Source organism: Mytilus edulis, chromosome 9 (assembly GCF_963676685.1).
Source record: "Mytilus edulis chromosome 9, xbMytEdul2.2, whole genome shotgun sequence".
Classification (NCBI taxonomy): Eukaryota; Metazoa; Mollusca; class Bivalvia; order Mytilida; family Mytilidae; genus Mytilus; species Mytilus edulis.
In genome coordinates, this window is record NC_092352.1 from 30,855,305 (window position 1) to 30,875,617 (window position 20,313).

General features: G+C 31.8%; 1 protein-coding gene across 1 annotated transcript in view; it reads right to left on the reverse strand.

Annotated features, from left to right (window-relative positions):
• Window positions 1-20,313, reverse strand: part of LOC139488078 (choline O-acetyltransferase-like) — an 89,755-nt gene that overhangs the window by 38,984 nt on the left and 30,458 nt on the right. The window contains exon 4 of the mRNA XM_071273424.1: window positions 7,412-7,574. Within this exon, the coding sequence (XP_071129525.1) occupies window positions 7,412-7,525 (114 nt within the window). The 5' untranslated portion in view covers window positions 7,526-7,574. The remainder of the gene's footprint in view (window positions 1-7,411; window positions 7,575-20,313) is intronic.

Sequence of the window (20,313 nt, forward strand, 5' to 3'; positions counted from 1 at the left end):
TATATAACAGAAGATAAATTACAGGTACTGATACAACAAAACCAAACAAAATTAAAAACCAATAGTTCAGAGAACCATTGATGGTCTTTCCACCAGTAAAGATATTTTTTTACATGAAAATATTCAAATTTGGTTTTAAATGTCAATTTTAGCGTCAAATGACAGCTTATTGAACGCTGATTCCAAAAATATATGGTTTCTATACAAAAAGATATAAATAAGGGAGATCATTCTTTACTTCCGGTTTAAAAGATGTTACTTCCGGTATTTTTTGATAGTTTCCTTGACACTGATTCCAAAAATATATGGTTCTATATATTTTTACATTAATTTAGTACAAAATATAGCTACTTCCGGTTTACAAATTGTCACTTCCGGTTGGCTTTTTCTAGATCACATTGCTTGCAACCTAATGCAAAAAGTCCCATGGCTTTATCATGTATACATATGAGGTAAAAGCAAAGGTCAAAATCTAGAACGTTAAATTTACCTATGACCTTGAGCTCAATTCCAAGGTCATCAGCCAAAGACCTCAAATCAAAAGACTCTAGGCCTCTACCTTATACTGTTAATGAGTTATATTACCATACAACTAATATTAGATATAAAAGGGGGGAAAACTCACCTCAAATGTCTACATACTCTTTCAACTAATATTTACGTGTTACGACATGTCGCAAATAACAATTGTGTGAAAATGTTTTGTCGATATCTTATAAGATTTCTGAAAATAAGAGATCACAAGCCAAAATCAAAAACATGACCTTGAAATAATCAAAATTGCACGTAAGGTTAGTATTTTAAAAGTTTGATCAAATTCCTAAACTATCAAATTTATAAACGATATTTAGAATTTTAACATTTTAATAATTTGGTAAAAATTTTAAAATTTCAAAAACTTTTACACAATTTGAAATTTTGATATTTTAAAACTTTGATCAAAATTCCAAAAATCTAAAATTTCAAAACTTTTTAAAACTTTGAATTGATAAAGTGTTACACGGACCCATACAAAGCACATGTATCGGGTACTAGCATCATTAAGTCAAGCTAAATTGCTGAAATCTTCACAATTTTAGCATTTGAGTTCTTTTTTAGACGGTTTCCGTGGCCACATTTATAAGTTGTATTTGATGACATACATAACATATATAAGTTTGAGGATGAACACCATCTGAAAAGTGACTTATTATGGCATATTTGATAGATTTTTTTTATATTTTAATTTCTTATTTGTTCATCAATCACCACACTGGTATAATAATCAGGTACACGCGTAATTGGTTTATGTTGTTAATACCTGTTAATGGGTCCATTTGTTTGAAACTTTGTGTCGTCCATGTTATTTTCTGAAGAAAAACCTACCATGTTGAAGGGAAATAACTCCATATATAATATATAATTTGAAAGTAAGTGGCAGGATTACAATTTAGTGTATTTCTTTAAAAATAAATAACAACAGATCAACCTGCTAATTTAAATGACAGTTACTTAAATGTACAACGGTCAAATCTTTATTTGCGTGAAGAGTGCAATTTATAAAAAGAGATAGAAAACAAGTATCATTTCTAAATGCGCATCAAATTATTACTTTTGCAGGTGCGTGTACGTTTATTGGCCCTATTTTAACGTCCTATTTTATCAATTTTCTTGACTCAATTTTCTGACTCCTTATACCGCACAGCCTTTGTTCTGCGTTCAGTTCCGTTGAGTTTTGCGAACTATTTTATCTTAGTGATACTACTGGCAAGGTGATGGTTTATAGCGTATATTTCAAATGACGTGTTTTAATAATTTAAGTAATTTCAAATACAAAAAAAAATCGAGTTTAAGCTTTGAAATATTTAGTTACGATTAAAATCAAAATACATTAAAATTGAAAAGAGCGATTGAACCATTTGCAGCGAGAACAAAATAATTATTTGAATTTTTTTACGAATTTTCTTGATGAAAATGTGTTTTCATGATCCTAGCAAATCAATGTAATTATAAGATTTGAATGCTTCTTTTTGTAAATTTATTGGGATGTAAAAGTGTATACAGAAATACATTTTGTATGAAGGGCGGAGGCGTTTTATTCTTAAAATGTGCGTTTTTTTACAACCCTATAAAATAACTATAAGAAGCATTCAAATTTTATAATTACATTGTTTTGCTAGGATCATGAAGACACATTTTTATCAAGTGTTTTTATTTATCTGTGCAATTTTAATTGTGAAAACACGTGTCATCATGAATGTTATATGTTACAAATGAACGTTAAGTTCAGAACGACTCGATATTGCTATTAGCCAATCAAAATAACGTAATAAGATGAAACATACATGTAATGTAATTATTAAACTTTAATGTCTGAAGATGGTTATGATACAATGGTATTCAAGGAAATTATATAATAAAAGTGCATTTTGTAAATCAAAATTGTACTTACAGGATCTGATAGTATCTGATAACTTGCATACAGAACCTATTTTTTTGCAAAGTAAAGCAAATGAAAACCTTGATTTTGTATTCCAAATTTATAAAAATAATCATGTTACTTACATGATTTAGTTCTTTCATTTATGCTTTTAACCACAACATATAGATAATGTGTCCAAAACTAAATTTAAGATACCAATGAATTGCTCAGTAGTATTTATAGCAAGTAACTAGAACACACCCGTGATATCACGGGTCCGTGACTGAATTAAAGTATATAACTATGCGCAAGCCTTATTTTAGTATTAGTATTGTCATCTGATAAAGTCATGCCGATTATAAGATACACAGTTTTTCTCTGCTTTCAAGTCTTTCTGTTTGAACCCGTCGAACTGAAACAATAATATTAATTATTTGGAAAACATAAGGTCCTGGAATGGAGTATTTTTTAATCAACAGCATTGTCCTATATAAGTTATAAATAAAGTTGAATTCTTTGCTTCGCTGTATTACGTCATGCCCACTAACAAATTGAAAACTGTACCTATACGCCTTATTTTTAGTCCAGATTTTTAGTATTCGTATTGTTATCTTAGAAAGTGTTACTGATTAAAATACTACAATAGGTAACAATTTGACAATTTAGTTGTGTCAACCCTGTGGTTATGACCCGTGTATATAGCATATTAATCCTGAATACAACGTTTGGTGGTGCGCCTGTCAGATGCGGAACGTACAGATAAGGTAATAGGTAACAGGTCTATACTATTGGTATCGGTAGCGGACTCGACCCGGAACTTCTTAATTATTGGCAATATTAATTACGTGGAAAACAAAAGGGCCTGGAGTGGTGTAATTTTTAATCTACACCTTTGTACTATATTTGTTATATATAAAGTTGAATTCTGTGATTCGTCGTTTTCACGTGATGACGGCTGACAAATTGGACCTCGTAATTTTAGTATTATAGATAAGTAAGTAGACTATTTATAATAGTGACTTGTATAATAACATTTGACGTATTTGGAAAAGGGATTTAAGGTGGAATGAGAGAATGAATTAAAAATGATAGGATTTGATCCTACTTTGCCAAAACGTAGTATATGTTGATATAATACTAAATTCAAAAATAAAATAAAAATGATAAGTCACTGCGCATTTTCTCAAGCTACTGTTTGTCACGAAATGGCATATTATGTATGGATTAGGTAAAAAAAAACCATCAGTATGTAATTAGAAAAGAGGGACGAAAGATACCAGAGGGACAGTCAAACTCATAAATCGAAAATAAACTGACAACGCCTGGCTAAAAATGAAAGAAGACAAACAGACAAACAATAGAACACATGACACAACGTTAACATAGAAAACTATAGAATAAGCAACACGAAACCCACCAAAAACTAGGGGTGATATCAGGTGCTCCGGAAGGGTAAGAAGATTCTGCTCCACATGTGGCACCCGTCGTGTTGTTTATGTTATAACAAATCCGGTAAATAGTCTAATTCGGTAGGTCACCTTCATGAAACAGAAGGGGATTGTAGTTACGACGTAAGGAACATATCCGATTTCAATTGTGAAACGGTAATTCCATAACGGTCAACCAACTCGTGATGGCGTCCGTAAAATTTACGAAGGAATGATTTCAACTTCACCATTTGGAACTCTTGGTTTAATGACTTCCTTGTCAGCAGCAACCCTCTATCAAGAAAATCATGATAGGAAATGCAAGCACGGGAATATCGTATCAATTGGGAGATATATACCCCGTATGCAGGTGCTGCTGGAATGTTGCTACTTAGAAATGGAAAGTTCACAATTGAAAAGCTGAAATCATCTCTTTTGTCGTAAAGTTTTGTTTTTAACCGACCCTCATTGTCAATTTCTAGATGTAAGTCAAGATATGAGGCAGACTTAACTGTATCTATTGTATCTTTTATCTCCAGTTCGATGGGGTAGATGCGTTCAACATAGTCACCAAATTTTGAATTATTTAGTGAAAGAACGTCATCTATATAGCAAAAAAAAATCAAGCAAAAATATTTCATTAACCTGTTTAAGTATTTTAAAAGTATTAAATACTTCTCTCTGTGTTGTAATGCCCGCGTCACACTGTCCCGATTTCAATATACGATGGACACCCGAATGCGAAAATTGTAAGTTCGTACGAAGTTGGTCCCGATCTCGTTAAAATACCAAAAAGTGACCGAAGCAAGTACGATGAATAACGAAGTCTATACGATGGTGCCGAAATTATATACGATAGCAAAAGATGGACATACGAAGGTTAACCGAAGACGGGTATTTAAGCTTCATATCTCAGCCGAAGCCTACACGATGGATCACGAAGGCTATACGGTGGATTACGAAGGCTACACGATGGATTACGATGATGGCGCGATGGCCATACGATGTCTTAAAGATACGAACAGAATTTCGACAACATATCGTTTCTGTACAAGTCTGCCATGCATGGCGGGAAATCGATTTTTTTGTCTAATTTTTATAAAACTTAGTTTATTATCCCCTCGCCTACTACATGTAATTTGCGTGTAGATAAAATTGTTATGGACACTCTAGAACCAAAATGCTCAAAACTTGGTATGGTGTTACTCGTTAAGAATATCTTAAGCGCTATTGACTTTAAAGTTCAAAGGTCAAGGTCAAAGTGGCAGTTTTAATACAAGGCAATATCACCCTTGTTGATACTCTAAAACCAATATGCTTCAAAAGATTTTAACCACATTTGGTATATTGTTCCTCCTTGTAATGATCTGACATTATTACGTTCAAGGCCAAAGGTCAAGGTCATGCAGATGGACTTGTTTTTTCTCCTTGAAATAGCATAATACACAGGAAATTGGTTGCTCATATTTTTACCTGCTGGTTCTATGAAGACAATATTAAAGGTATTTCCAGTTACTGAATGTTTTGGTTGATTTCTAAAAAAAATAGTTAATGTATCAAATATGCATATTCAATTTACCATTTTCTGCATGTGTCATATACAAATATAGTGTCCATATTTGTCCCCAATATGTTACATACGAGGGGATGCCACATTCGGCATTGCCTTGTTTGAACTGTAAAAAGTGTGCACTAGTCTGAATAATCACCCATAATTATGCCCAAGTTTATGATCTATCTTAAAGGTAAGGTAATGGGTTCGTTGATCCCTTTTATTCAAAAAGAGCTCTTTCCAGGAGAATATCATAATAATATATAGACAAAAGGAAGGATGTGGGGAAAGCAACAAATGCGGCAAAATATGACATATAGAAAACAAAATGGTTATAGAGTAAACATTCGTGTGACAACAACTCCGATGATACATAAAAAATCAGAATAATGAAGAAAAAGTTGGTTTCCCTATATACGTGTACCTGCAATGTTGGTGTACGAGGCGCGTTTATGATTTTCATTATGTTACTTGATATGAACAATTGACAAAAAATAATATTTCAATTGTAAAAGTAAATCCTGAGCCTGTAATAGCTGCTCTTCTTGTTCCATTTGAATTAATAGAAACAACGCTGGCGTCTTTCTTGTTCTCATAGAATCATATGATATGAGCCCCATGTTTTGTGAACGTCTTTCTTAACTGTCGTATTAGACTGACCAGTGCATATCGCGCATGGCACTTTAAATGTATTTTAGCGCGAAAATTTACTTACATTAAGCTGGATTTATTGCCGCCGTAGTTCCATCTTGTCGCCTTCGTACTTTTATTCGATGGCAACACGACGGGATTACGAGGTCTTCACGAAGTCGTGTTGCCATCGTAAGACTTTCGGGTATCTTCGTGATTCATTCGTGTAGACATCGTAATGTCAAAACTGCCCGATGGAACCGATGGAAACACGAATGCAATACGATGTACAAAGATGCATTCCCGGTGACATTACGATGGTGAGGATGGTGATACGAACTCAATACGAACTCTCAACATCGAACGCACCTTCGGGGATTTTTTAACATGTTAAAAAATTTAGAACCCTTCCCGAAGTTGTCCCCGAAGGCTAGAAAAAGTAACCGATGGTTCTACGATGGTTAAAGGTGGCACTACGAATAGCCCGATCTGGATACGATCAGTCCCGATTTTGAAAATTTCCATTATCGTGTTGCCATCGGCGTAAAAATCGGGACAGTGTGACGCGGGCATAATGATTAACCAATGCGATGTAAAAAGGTACAATCACGAAAAGCATTTGTTTTTGAATTATTGTGCTTACAAACAAATAAGTCTAGCATCCTAAATCTGAATTGAAGAATTTTATAATATGTACAGACAGGAATTTGCCTTAAATGATGTTCATTGGAATTGATTCCATGATAATTCATGAACTGGTCAAAATATCAATCAACAGAGGATGGAAACAAAAAAAACTACAGAAGCGAATGCATAAATGCGGAAAAGTCACCACTGCAATTACAGCTATGAGCAGATACCCATGCATAGTTCCCTTTAATTATAGTGTATCTTTTCTTTATTTATTTTCTTCCCCTTTATCATACATTTCTTAGTTTTTCTGGGGTGGAAATGAAAGAAGAGAGCTGAAATAAACTTTTGGGTGTTTAATTTTAACTGATTTTGATATGGAAAGAGTGACTAGGCCAGGTGCAAAAAGGTAATATTTACACTTTTCGGAACTTCTCTTGACTTGCCTAGATGTGTATTGACCAAATTCGTATGATGTACAACAGCAGTTTTTCTGAAAATTGAAGACACTTTTGGACATGTACTGTACATTACACACACAAAAAAATAGACAAAAACACAGGGCAATGTGTTTATTCGCGACAAAACGTTATAAAGAACTGATAGAGGAATTAATTGTGGTCTCGGGCCGAGACTTACCTTTAAATTCTATTCTGGATACTGTTCCTGGTCAATGGATGCCACACTTTTTATGTACTCTCTTACCTGTAAATTCCATTCTGGATACTGTTCCTGGTCAATGGATGCCACACGTTTAATGTACTCTCTTACCTGTAAATTCCATTCTGGATACTGTTCCTGGTCAATGGATGCCACACGTTTAATGTACTCTCTTACATGTGAAGACATGATTCCGTTGTCAAAAATAAGATACCTTCTTAACATATGTATGCTTTCAATCAGTTCAGGTTTGTTTGTTGTACCATCAATTCATCTAATGCAAAAATAAAATAATACAAGATCTATTTATTCGCCATCAATAAAGCTTGTTCGTATATCGAACAATTTTTTTTTTTGCAATTAGCTTCAGTATTTTGTACGATCAAAACATATAAGTAAATATAGTAGTGAAATATGCATAGAATTTATATTCTATATATTAGATATTGATATAGCCGCACGTTCATATCGACCATATAATATATATTTTCATTTTGATGAATACAAGATTAAAACCTGTCGCATTAATTTAAAAAAGAGAAAAAGTTTTCTACTGCAAATTACTTCAAGTACCAAGTGAAGATGGTGTTTTTCTTTAAAGGGGGCAGTACATGTAGCTACGAGATATGAAAAAAATAAAATGTGATTTTGTTTGGTTCAATCATTCGTAAGAGTGAAATAATGAAATAATAATTCGCTATTAGTAGCCAGTTTGGTTCAATCTTGTCTAAATGAGCAAAGAAACATCCCTGGTGAATAATTCGACCTCATTGAACCCGTATACATGTAACACAATCGATTGATTTTTTGATCGCACGTTATACAAGAGATACTATGAGCTCCGCACAAATATTATCCTTTATTTGTTTATTCCACTTGTACCAAATAATGTTATGTCAAGAATACAATTTTGGTACTTAATGTTTTATCTATATAGAGTTATACCCCTGTCCCAGGTTAGGAGGAGGGTTGGGATCCCGCTAACATGTTTAACCCCGCCACATTATTTATGTATGTGCCTGTCCCAAGTCAGGAGCCTGTAATTCAGTGGTTGTCGTTTGTTTATTATGTGTTACATATTTGTTTTTCGTTCATTTTTTTACATAAATAAGGCCGTTAGTTTTCTCGTTTGAATTGTTTTACATTGTCTTATCGGGGCCTATTATAGCTGACTATGCGGTATGGGCTTTGCTCGTTGTTGAAGGCCGTACGGTGACCTATAGTTGTTAATGTCTGTGTCATTTTGGTCTTTTGTGGATAGTTGTCTCATTGGCAATCATACCACATCTTCTTTTTTATAAACAGTAAAATATTGTTCATTTTCTTCTTTTTTTCTTACTATAGTTCCACATATTAGATTTGACAACCAATGATAAGAATTTCAAGGTTGTATCATTATCAACGTTACCTCGTCAAGTTTTTATTTAGAAATCGAAATTTACCCTACGAGTATAATTATATATATCACATCAATAAGACAGTAACCCACCAATACAAAAACAGAGCAAAAGAACATTATAAAGCAGACGATGCGGTATTGATTTTACTGATCGTTAAAGACCGTACTGTGACATAAAATTTCTGTTTCAGTTGGTCTCTTGTGAAGAGTTGTCTCATTGGTAATCCTTCCACATTTTCTTATTTTTATAGTGCCATCAAACAAATATATCTGATAAATTTTCTTATTAGCAGTTCAGCAGTAGCCTGGCATTAAATATCAATGTCTGCATGTCTGACTGTCTGTCTGTCATCAAAACAACATATGCATAAAGTAATAATACTTTTGTTCATTGTATATACATGTATCACAAGTAGTAAACGTTTAATGTACATCTTTTTATTTGTGTAAAGGTATGCTTTACAAATATGGTTAATTTTCTTAATATGAATACCGCAAATTACAGTTTTGAAGCTATGTTATTAGGATTGTAGAAGTATAATATTATTTTCTAAGGGAGCTACCATTTGATTTTTTTGAGGGGGCTAGGATGAAAAATTTTGTCCTGCATTTTTTTTTTAGCTGTAATCTCTGTCCTGCCTTTTTATTTTTCACTCTGTTCGGTCCTGCCTTTTTTTCAGTTTATCCTTACTTTTTTTTTTGTAAGTGTCTCATCCTGCCTTTTTTTTTACTCAAAACTCCTGTCCTGCCTATTTTTTTCAAATTTCATCCTAGCCCCCCCCCCCCCCCCCCCCCCATAAAAATCAAATGGTAGCTCCCTAAGTATCATAATTGGAGATGGTTATTGGTTGTTTATTAAATAAAATATTAAGGTCAGCGTACTGAGAGCAATTTACAATTTGTCTGTAACAAGGAAAGTTGAAGGACTGTAAGAATGGATCAAAATCTGTTTATTTGAAGAATTCTTGATAAACCAAATTTCAGACAATTACAGAAACATATAACATCAGTAGACTAATTAATCACGTAATAATTTTAACAAATGACAATAGTTTAACCTTATATAAACAGTTGTTCCAGTCTCAAATATTAGGATTCTTCAGCAAACATATTTAAACATTTACCATACCCATTTTCATTTATCTTCTTCTAAACGTCTACTTTATTGACAGATGGCTTCGACGATTAAATTTATTTTAGTCTATGCCTAGCAATAAATTCCTTTATGATAGATCATGGTTGAAAATAAAATGCCCAATTAAGTGACTCGTTAGTTTCGCTTTTAAGAACAAATACTATAATTAGAGAACTTTTATTCCAATAATCGTTTTCTTTTTCTTTTGTCACGATTAGCAAACATATGCTCAATAATTGATATGCGCTTTATATGACATCTAAGGTAGATAAACCAATACTTACACCTGGAAACTCTCATAAGTTGTCGATTTCATCAAAAGTTTTCGGTTTTTATTTTATTTTCATCGAACGAATCCTTCAAATGCTATAATTACGGTGTATTTGTTTTGCTTCGTTCAAAGAATCTTGGTTTTATGTAGGTGTTTCTGAAGTGTTGTAACAAGCTGATTAACAATACTTTAAGGTATTACACCGTCAAATTAATTAGCTCTTAACTTTTTCTATTCGCTGTGAGAACTGGTTTTTACATGCTTGGTTCTACGAACTGAATGATTCGATGTTCCACCTTTTCCCTCCTAGAGTGCATGACCTTGATCTTTTAAATAGCACAAGTAAATTGAATCATAATTCTTTTAAATTTTAATATAATAAGCTTACCAAAAGTGAAAGTGTCAGTGACAGACACAATGTTTAATTCTAAGGTTAATTTTAAATAAGGGGGTGGGGGTTGGGATGGGGGTGGGGGGGGGGGGGGAGTCCATAAAAACGGACAAAATAAAACGTGAGACTTCATCAACCAACAGGAAGAATGATTCTACACAATAGCTTTTACTTCTTCAATGTCTTAATTTATTTAGTAATGATTTTAAAATAAGATTATTAAATAATAACAGAAAAAAAACATTATTTAATCTATTAAACACAAAACACAACATGTACTTAATTCTTTTAAAACAAATCATATGGATCTCTTTGTACAATGAAGAAGACCGTACAGTGACCTTTGGCCAATAATTGGTCTCTGCTGTGGAGAGTTGTCGAATTGGTAATCATACCACATCTTCTTATTTTCATATATATCATTTTACGCTCCACTTCGGCGTTTGTTGTGCAGGAAAGCAGTAAAATATGTTTCTTTTTAGTAAAAGAAATTTTCTACATATAAACCCGTATGAATACAAACGAAATACTCGTAAGGCACGAACACTTACAGTTTGAATTACTATCATTTTTTTTTTTTTTTTTTTATGAAAACAGACATAGGAGTAGAGTTTCTTATAACCTAAATTGTTTCTGATCCGGACCTAACAAAATTTGCACATGATTTTAATAAACCCCGCTTCTATACATGTTTTCAATGATAACTCCCGTAAAATTTTAATTTTGAAATCGTTTGGTTGCTTTGACTGTATACAGTTTTTGTAACTAACTTTATCACCGTCATATCCGATTCATTTCGCTTTCAAAACATTGGGTGAAGAGTGAGCATAATTGAAACACATGAACTTGATATTTTTTTTTTATTTTCAAATAATCGCTTGACTTTGTTTGTTTGTGGTTTTAATTTCAAACATAATGTTTAGTTCACGTTAGATTTCTTAACGAATTATTTCGCGCTATCATCAAGTGGTGGGGGATGAGATATGAATAAATAGTTTAACACCACATATTCATAGTGGTTGACTTGTGTGATATCTTCATGCATTATCTTATATGTTTATACGACTGATCTGTGGTAGTTCCTTTTTAGTTCTTTACCTTTTTAAGACGTAGAACAGTTAAATGGGCATACGCTGTCAAATACATGTTAACCGATTTAACCCAATTTCACATATTTGATTTAAAACATAATAAACCGTATATTCAAACTATAATAATTAAAAAAAAAATATCAATCATGCATGGACTTGTTATACGGTATCAATATTTCGAGTGCATTTGATGCATAGAAACATTTAATTATCCATCGAGATGACATTCGAAGACTGCTTGCGGTCATGTAACAAGGTCGTATTTTCCTCTGACTGTTTATGACGTCTGTACACTAAATCCATTGGACGTTGGATGTGTGGTGATTGATACATGATAGTCTAAGAAGCATAATTATGTTATTAGTGTTTATTGAACTAGTTGTCAGTTTCAACACTACGAGTACTCTCAGATCTGTACTTATTGGCCTTTTTTTGTTGTAGGGATGTATTAATACATTGACACGTCCGATTTGTTATTTGTATTTTCTGCTTTATAGCGATATGACAGTCAATCTGTTTCAATTGATTTATATATTTTGTTTATATGTTGTGTTGTAACACAACTATGTAAGCTAGAGGGTAGGACGCTCGCAAACTTGTTCAAAATCTGCAACATGCTGTATGTGCCTGTCCAAAGTCAGGAACCTGTAATAAAGTGGTTGTCGTTTGTTGCTGTATATATCATAATTGTATTTCGTTCATTGTTTGTCTTCTTCATAAACGACTGTTATCAAAAGTCGTATGGTGATCTATAGCTGTTAACCTTTATGGTGATCTATAGCTGTTAACCTTTATGGTGATCTATTATAGCTGTTAACCTTTATGGTGATCTATAGCTGTTAACCTTTATGGTGATCTATAGCTGTTAACCTTTATGGTGATCTATAGCTGTTAACCTTTATGGTGATCTATAGCTGTTAACCTTTATGGTGATCCATAGCTGTTAACCTTTATGTCATTTGGTTTCTGGTGGAGAGTTTTCTCAGTGGCAATTTTACAACTTCTTCTTATTTTTTTTTATCGACGACTATACGGTTATTTGGTTATACAAAATATGTGGTATGATTGCAAAATGAAACAACTCTCTACTATAGGTCCACATATGGCCTTCAACAATCAGCAAAAGCCATATCGCATATTTAACGTCCTCGAATTGACACATGCATGTAAAATAATTCAAACGAGAAAAAACAAATATAATATACAGCAACACACAAAAACTTGGAACATGACATCACCAAGCTATTTATTTTTATGTATCTTTTTGTTATGTAAGAGAAGTATGCCATTTTGTTTGTTGTTACGTATCTTTTTATAATGTAAGAGAAGTATGACATTTTGTTTGTTGTTACGTATCTTATTATAATGTACGAGAAGTATGCCATTTTGTTTATTGTTACGTATCTTATTATAATGTAAGAGAAGTATGACATTTTGTTTATTGTTACGTATCTTATTATAATGTAAGAGAAGTATGCCATTTTGTTTGTTGTTACGTATCTTATTATAATGTAAGAGAAGTATGCCATTTTGTTTGTTGTTACGTATCTTATTATAATGTAAGAGAAGTATGACATTTTGTTTATTGTTACGTATCTTATTATAATGTAAGAGAAGTATGCCATGTTGTTTATTGTTACGTATCTTTTTATTATGTAATAGAAGTATGCCATGTTGTTTATTGTTACGTATCTTTTTATAATGTAAGAGAAGTATGCCATTTTGTTTATTGTTACGTATCTTTTTATAATGTAAGAGAAGTATGCCATTTTGTTTATTGTTACGTATCTTTTTATAATGTAAGAGAAGTATGCCATTTTGTTTATTGTTACGTATCTTTTTATAATGTAAGAGAAGTATGACATTTTGTTTATTGTTACGTATCTTTTTATTATGTAAGAGAAGTATGACATTTTGTTTATTGTTACGTATCTTATTATAATGTAAGAGAAGTATGCCATTTTGTTTATTGTTACGTATCTTATTATAATGTAAGAGAAGTATGCCATTTTGTTTATTGTTACGTATCTTTTTATTATGTAATAGAAGTATGCCATGTTGTTTATTGTTACGTATCTTTTTATAATGTAAGAGAAGTATGCCATTTTGTTTATTGTTACGTATCTTTTTATAATGTAAGAGAAGTATGCCATTTTGTTTATTGTTACGTATCTTTTTATAATGTAAGAGAAGTATGCCATTTTGTTTATTGTTATGTATCTTTTTATAATGTAAGAGAAGTATGACATTTTGTTTGTTGTTTTGAAGTTGTATCTTTTTATCTTTTAACGAATAATAGGCTTTAATTGTATTCTGGAACCTGCTAATTGTACATGTTTTACTAATGACATAGTAAGATCGATGCAAAAATCAAAGGTTTGTTTAAAGGAACTAGCAACAATCTGATTTTCTTAAAACTATGGGAATAATTTGTGATATCGAAATATTTCATTTTCACCATAAAAAAAGACTTATTTGATGTATGCCAATTGAACGTTTGGAAACTGTGTTGGCGAGAAAAGCATCCTACATAACGGTAATTGCACATCCATGTTTACAAAACTTTAGTTTGTCCTATTACCGGACCTACAATTCAATTTCTCGTCAACAGTATTTTGTTAACTTTTTTATATTGATGTCTGATTGTTGTATTGCAGAATCAATCAGAAAGGACATAAAGCGATACTTAACAAAGTGGAAATACTGTCTAAAGTTCAAGGAGGAAACGTTCAGATTTCGCTTTAACTACTGTTTGTTTATGTTTATTTGGTTTGTCAAAGGCACTTTTTCACAGAAAATCTTACGCCTGACAAAAATTGAAATGCTCGCAAGTTATTCTGAAATGATCATGACTTACGAGGTTTTTGTTAACGTAAGAATTTTAATAAAATGAGTCGCTTGGTATCAGTGGTTAAAAGAATTGTTCCTTTCGTGTATGGATAACAATGGAGATGGTCTGATATTAATCCCAAATATTTTTATTTTATATTTTGTAACCTGAAGTTGTCCATTGATTTTATTAAGAAAGTTTATACACTGATAGAACACGGTGAAAGAAACAAACGTATCTGAAATAAAACAGTTGAAAAGTACACTGGCACTAAAACAAATATACACTTGAACTTTGGTTGCTGTACAACTGGTATACTTCTACATCGTGTATGGTTGCACATAAAAACTATGTTTTTACCTACTTAACATTCAAATCTCCAAACCCCCATTGGGAAGATTAACTCCTTAATGTTTTAAACATTTGACGATAAAATTGTTTCTGTTTTAGTGATGAAAACTGTTAAATCCAATGCGAATTATATTAAAAACAATTTTGAGGATCATAAAATTATGAAAAATTCACAATATTCCCTTTGTCGGTGTTTTGCTTGAAAACCTGTGTAGTCATTTTTTTTATCTACTTACTTTTTAATGATTTTGATGAAATTCAATGTGCGGTATTATCTGTACCGTGTTTCCATTCCAAATGAATTATTTCATCATAAAACCATTAATTTTGTGCAAACAAGGAGAAAACAGCTCTCAACCATGTGATCTTATTAAGTCAGGTGTAAGTATATGACACCAATAATTAACTATACTAATAACCGATAATTTATCATTAATGTGAGAACATAATACAATTGTTTAATGTTTAATAATTGCTATTGATAGATTCAATATTAATAGAATTATGATCTGAAATTAGCAGCCCCTGGGAGAATTATCAACAGGGTAACATACTGTATGTATGAATATTTCTATTAGTTATATGATATGACTCCAATTATGACATCACTTAACTCCATCTAAGTTTAGTTTTATTGTACGGGATTTGACTTCGTAAATGGAACTATTTACTGAACTATGTACTATACAAGGTCATGTATTATTGTTGACCTATGTATTTCCCAATGGAGATTTGAGGTTTAATTGATCTTACTTATTTAACAGTACCAGTTTTGTGTTGTCATACTGTTTCTTGGGACGTAGTTCTTATAACAAAGTTATGCAATATTTTATGGACTTTGACGATATGATTTTCCCTGTAAGGTAGTTCCGCGTTATCAGTGGGATTTTTACACACAATCGTGTATTGTATTAGAGATTTTAGACGTTTTGACCTTCTTTATACATGTAATACGTCCATGAAAAGACTTATAAAATTTGAAGATGCAATATTAACAAGAGCTGCACAATATATGTTGGCAGCAAAGCAGTGTGGTTGCAACATAACTGTTGAACAGAATATTGCAATTTGATGATAGCATTTACATCATACTAGGTTAATTGTTCGTCGACACTCATTTCACTTTCCCATATAACTTTTTTGAAAGAGGGTTGCTGCTAATGAGGATATGGCTTAGTGAAATTGATTCTTCATTTCCAAATCTAAATCTCAATATTATCTTGGTTGGCCTTTGGTTCAGATGACCACACATGTAGTTTCTGTTTATCGTAACAACTATACAGTCATGTCCGGAAATATCGTAGGATTTTTGCTTTCCCACAGAAAATTGAGATTCTACTAGTAGAGCTTTCCCTTCAATAGCAATATAGTTTACAGATTATTGGTGGAGTTAGTATGGTTTATCTCTTGTTGTTTTCTGTGTTGTGATATCTTATGTTTTGTCCCTTCCAATTTAATATACTTGCTCATAGTGTTGTCTTTCTTCTTCACCTTTTCATTTCTCATGTAAATCTCTTTAAGGATGTCTGCTTGTCATGTTTTGGAATTTTTGTCAGATTTTCGGAATCCTCTGGTTTTATCCATTTGAATGCATTAAAAAAAATTCCCAATGAACCCCCATTTTTCTTTTAATAAATCTTTTACATGTATAATTATAAGTCATTTGTAAAAGTCTTATAAATTTTTATTTATTTTTTGATAGTATTTGAGAACTTTAACTGGTCAATGATAGAACTAGGAAAAATCAAGAGAGAATATTTTCCCGCCAAAATTCCAATGGCTAATATCTCGAAAACAAGAACATTGACCCCTATATCTTTTTTGCTTTTTTGATTCCTCAATTTATTCCCTTTCAATACACACTAGTTTTATGAAAAGTTATTTATTTTGAAACTGAGCAGCGAACATCCTTAAGAAATAAAAAAAGTGGTTTTCAATAGCTTTTTATTTAGATAAAATGTCCGATAGGCAGTTCTTATAAAAGTTTAAGTTTTATTTCCCTCATGGATAGTCCACACCTCCTTAGTATTAGTAGTTTTTTTATACAGATATTGTTTGGTATTTTTTTATAAGTACATGTACGTTGGAAAGTTTTCAACGAGCAGATTAACCTTAGCCTTTTAAAATGTACCTAAAAACTTTTAAAATAACTGGTAACTATCTTTTCTCTCGCATCTTATAAACCGATTTAGACAACTGACGATCAAACCAATAATTATAGTATAGAGCTAACTAAAGTATCATTATCAGACCTACACATAACATAAATCATAGCCGGTCCTACTAAAGATAAACAGAAACTTCAATATTTCTTCTCGTTTTGGCCAAACATATTGGTTATTCCTACGTTCGATATCTTAGATTGCAAGTGTTCTACTTTGATATATGTTCGATGGAGTTAAAGGTTCTTGTTGTTTGTTTATGCACTGTGTGGGTATATGTTTAATTTAGAAGTAGAGTGGCATGACGCCAGTGGTATATCATTCCTACAACCTACAATCAACATTAATCGTACGCAGCCAGACTTTCCATATTCGTATTTCTTTTAATAGTAAAAGATCAAATTAACTACCATCAGTTATATGTAATTTATACTGAAATCTTCTATTTAATCTTGGGAGATATGTACAATTACTTTAAAAAGGAAATGATGTCCGTTACGTTTTGACTAAATACTAGTAAAAATGCAAGTTAAACAAAACTATTGAGTATCAAGGGAGCAGTTATTTTATAAATGTGCTTTTAAAAATTAAAAGTACGAATAATCCCAATTGGTAATTATGTGCACCTGATAATTATTTATTACTAGACACCTTACGAACCCTGCCATCAGCCAAATGCGCGCTTTTATCGTTTTCGTTTCCTTATAGGAAGTAAGAAGAAGTCTTCATAACTGTGACGCGACATAATTGATAGACAAGGGAGGTAATTAAAAGTTAGTATAGAAAAAACAAACGGAACCCAATTTATCTTGACAGGAAATATTGCCTTGATGATTTTCTTTTATTTCAACAAGATTTCGTTTGAACAATCTATTTTAAAAGGTTTCTAAATGATACACAATGTTGTTTTTTTTTTTCATTCTGTATAAATTTATCTATCTGTCATGAACATAACTTTCAACATGACTTGAAAAATCACGAAAACCGTTATTTTAATTCGAACGCTTGTGTGAGGAATTTTTTTCCTATTTTTTAAATAATAATATCATCTCATTAAGAATGTAGGTGATTAACAGATACATGGACTATCTACTTTCTTTGAAATTTTCTCAAAATATGTATATCGACAAAAAAAGGTTCAATATTTTCATTTATCTTAAAATATGTTCACCAAAAAACGAAAAAAGTTTGTACAATGTGTATGATCGATTATAGATTTATTGAATCAGAACATTGATTTGGGTTCAGAATTATGCATACCAAATACTGATATGTATGCACGTAAATGGTTAAGACGGAATCAAGATCATAGGTTACAAATTTTCAACGTTCAAGAATGATTTATGGGTTTTTTTCACAAAAATATTACTATGATTTTATAGGTTTTTGTACTGTCTTGTAAGTCTACCTCATACACAAATTATTATCAAAATTCAAAATTAAAGCTTTAAACTTAATACATTTGTATCCATCACCAATTCTGCAAATGCTGTCGCTTTCAAAGGCTTTATTTTACAAAATGAATAAACAGATAGACACACAGACATAACTCTTAATAGCTACCTCCGTGTAGATTTTAGGAATGTGTTATAATAGTGTGCCAGAAAAGTTGCATTTTTGACCTTTGTAACAATCAAATTATGAAAAATAATATTAATTTGTACATAAACGGACTTGGAAGATGATATGCAAACAATTGTCTCCAAAAATAAAGATTGGCCTTACACACAGTACACAATTCTATATATTTATATATCGCCATTAAAACAATTAATCGAGCATTTCTTAGTTTTATATCTATAATTTACTATTTATACAGTGAATAGCTATGTGTCCGGAGGTTTGTGTTTCTGCTAATGACAAGTTATTCATTCTCTAATTACAAATGTAACAACTTCCTTTTGAAACGGGAAGGTTTTGGAAATTCATAGAATGCTTTCCTATTTGTGTATTTACGTGATATGCATCAACCTCCTGTTTTTATTTATTCTTAATTAGGTCACACTATAAATAATTGTATTCCGTAATACTTTCCCATTTACCAAGTTATTTTCTCTAAAGTTTGTTATAAATCTTTCAAGAGAAGGTTTTAAGACGTATTGTACACCTTAAATTGCTATACAACATGGATTTCCCTTCCACTTACTACGTTCCCTGACAGGTTTTGCGTGTTTCAAGTATTAAAGTGTCGACAGACGCTGAGATTTTTGGCTGTTTACGGAACTCATTGAAGTTTGATTGAAGGAATGATCGAATTAATTATCGCGTAGTTTGACAAATAAAGAACCACTTCTGATGTCTATTACACCCTTTCTACAGAAATCAATATCCATCCGCGCCTTGAAACATACATCTTTCATAGAAGTGGTAAGTACATTGTCGAAGATTGAAATAAATGTCACTTCATCAACACACTAAGTAATCAAACAAGGGTTTAATATAACTTCATTTGGTTTTGTTCATCGTCGACACGTAAATGTTGACGATTTTGTAGGCCATAAAACAAAATAATCCCGGAAATAGCGTTCTGTTAAATAAGGGAATCTGCTTGAAATACATGATTAATGAATATTTAATAGCACAATTAAAACCATGATATTGCACGTTAATAGCATTCGTCAATGAGCGTCGTGATATCAAATATGATACGATAGCATATTAAAAAATCACAAGCGTTAAGCCCTATGACAAGTTATGTATTGACTGACGAAAGACAGGCATACGTAACAGATACGATGTTATTTCAAGTTCTACGCTCATTTAATTACAACGGAGATATAAAAAGTCCCATATGGAAACCTGAAAATTTCCATCTTAATGTTGAAGGAAATACTATTATGACTTTGGTAACTAGATTGAAGGTTATTTAAAACAAAATAGTAATCAACAGCCAATGTTACACTTAGATTTGACGTTTCAATCAGGCAGAGCTTATAACTGGATTATGACATCAGTTTTATTGCAAACAATGTTTTGATTTATCAAATGAAGTGCTAGAGACTTGACAGTAGCAGTTTATATCAAAATGCTTACAATCCCAAACTACGGGGTTTTGATCTGTTTTCGTTTATAGTATAACAAAGCCAGAAACTAATATGTTTTTTTATATTTATCATGTAGTGTCTATACAGTTGAAACTTTACATCTTCTTTTATAAAATTATACAACAACACCAAATACTTATAGTAACGATGAATACTGGGAGATGAATGTACAAGACAAAACAAATCATCAAAACGTGTGTATAATAACGTTGATCTTCAATAGAATGCCAATTGTTCTATATTTCAGCGCGCAGAAACTTGAACCTTTATAGAGATCACACAGCTTGACAAGAACTGGCCTTGCGGTGAAACGATATAATTCTCAAACTCAGTATACAA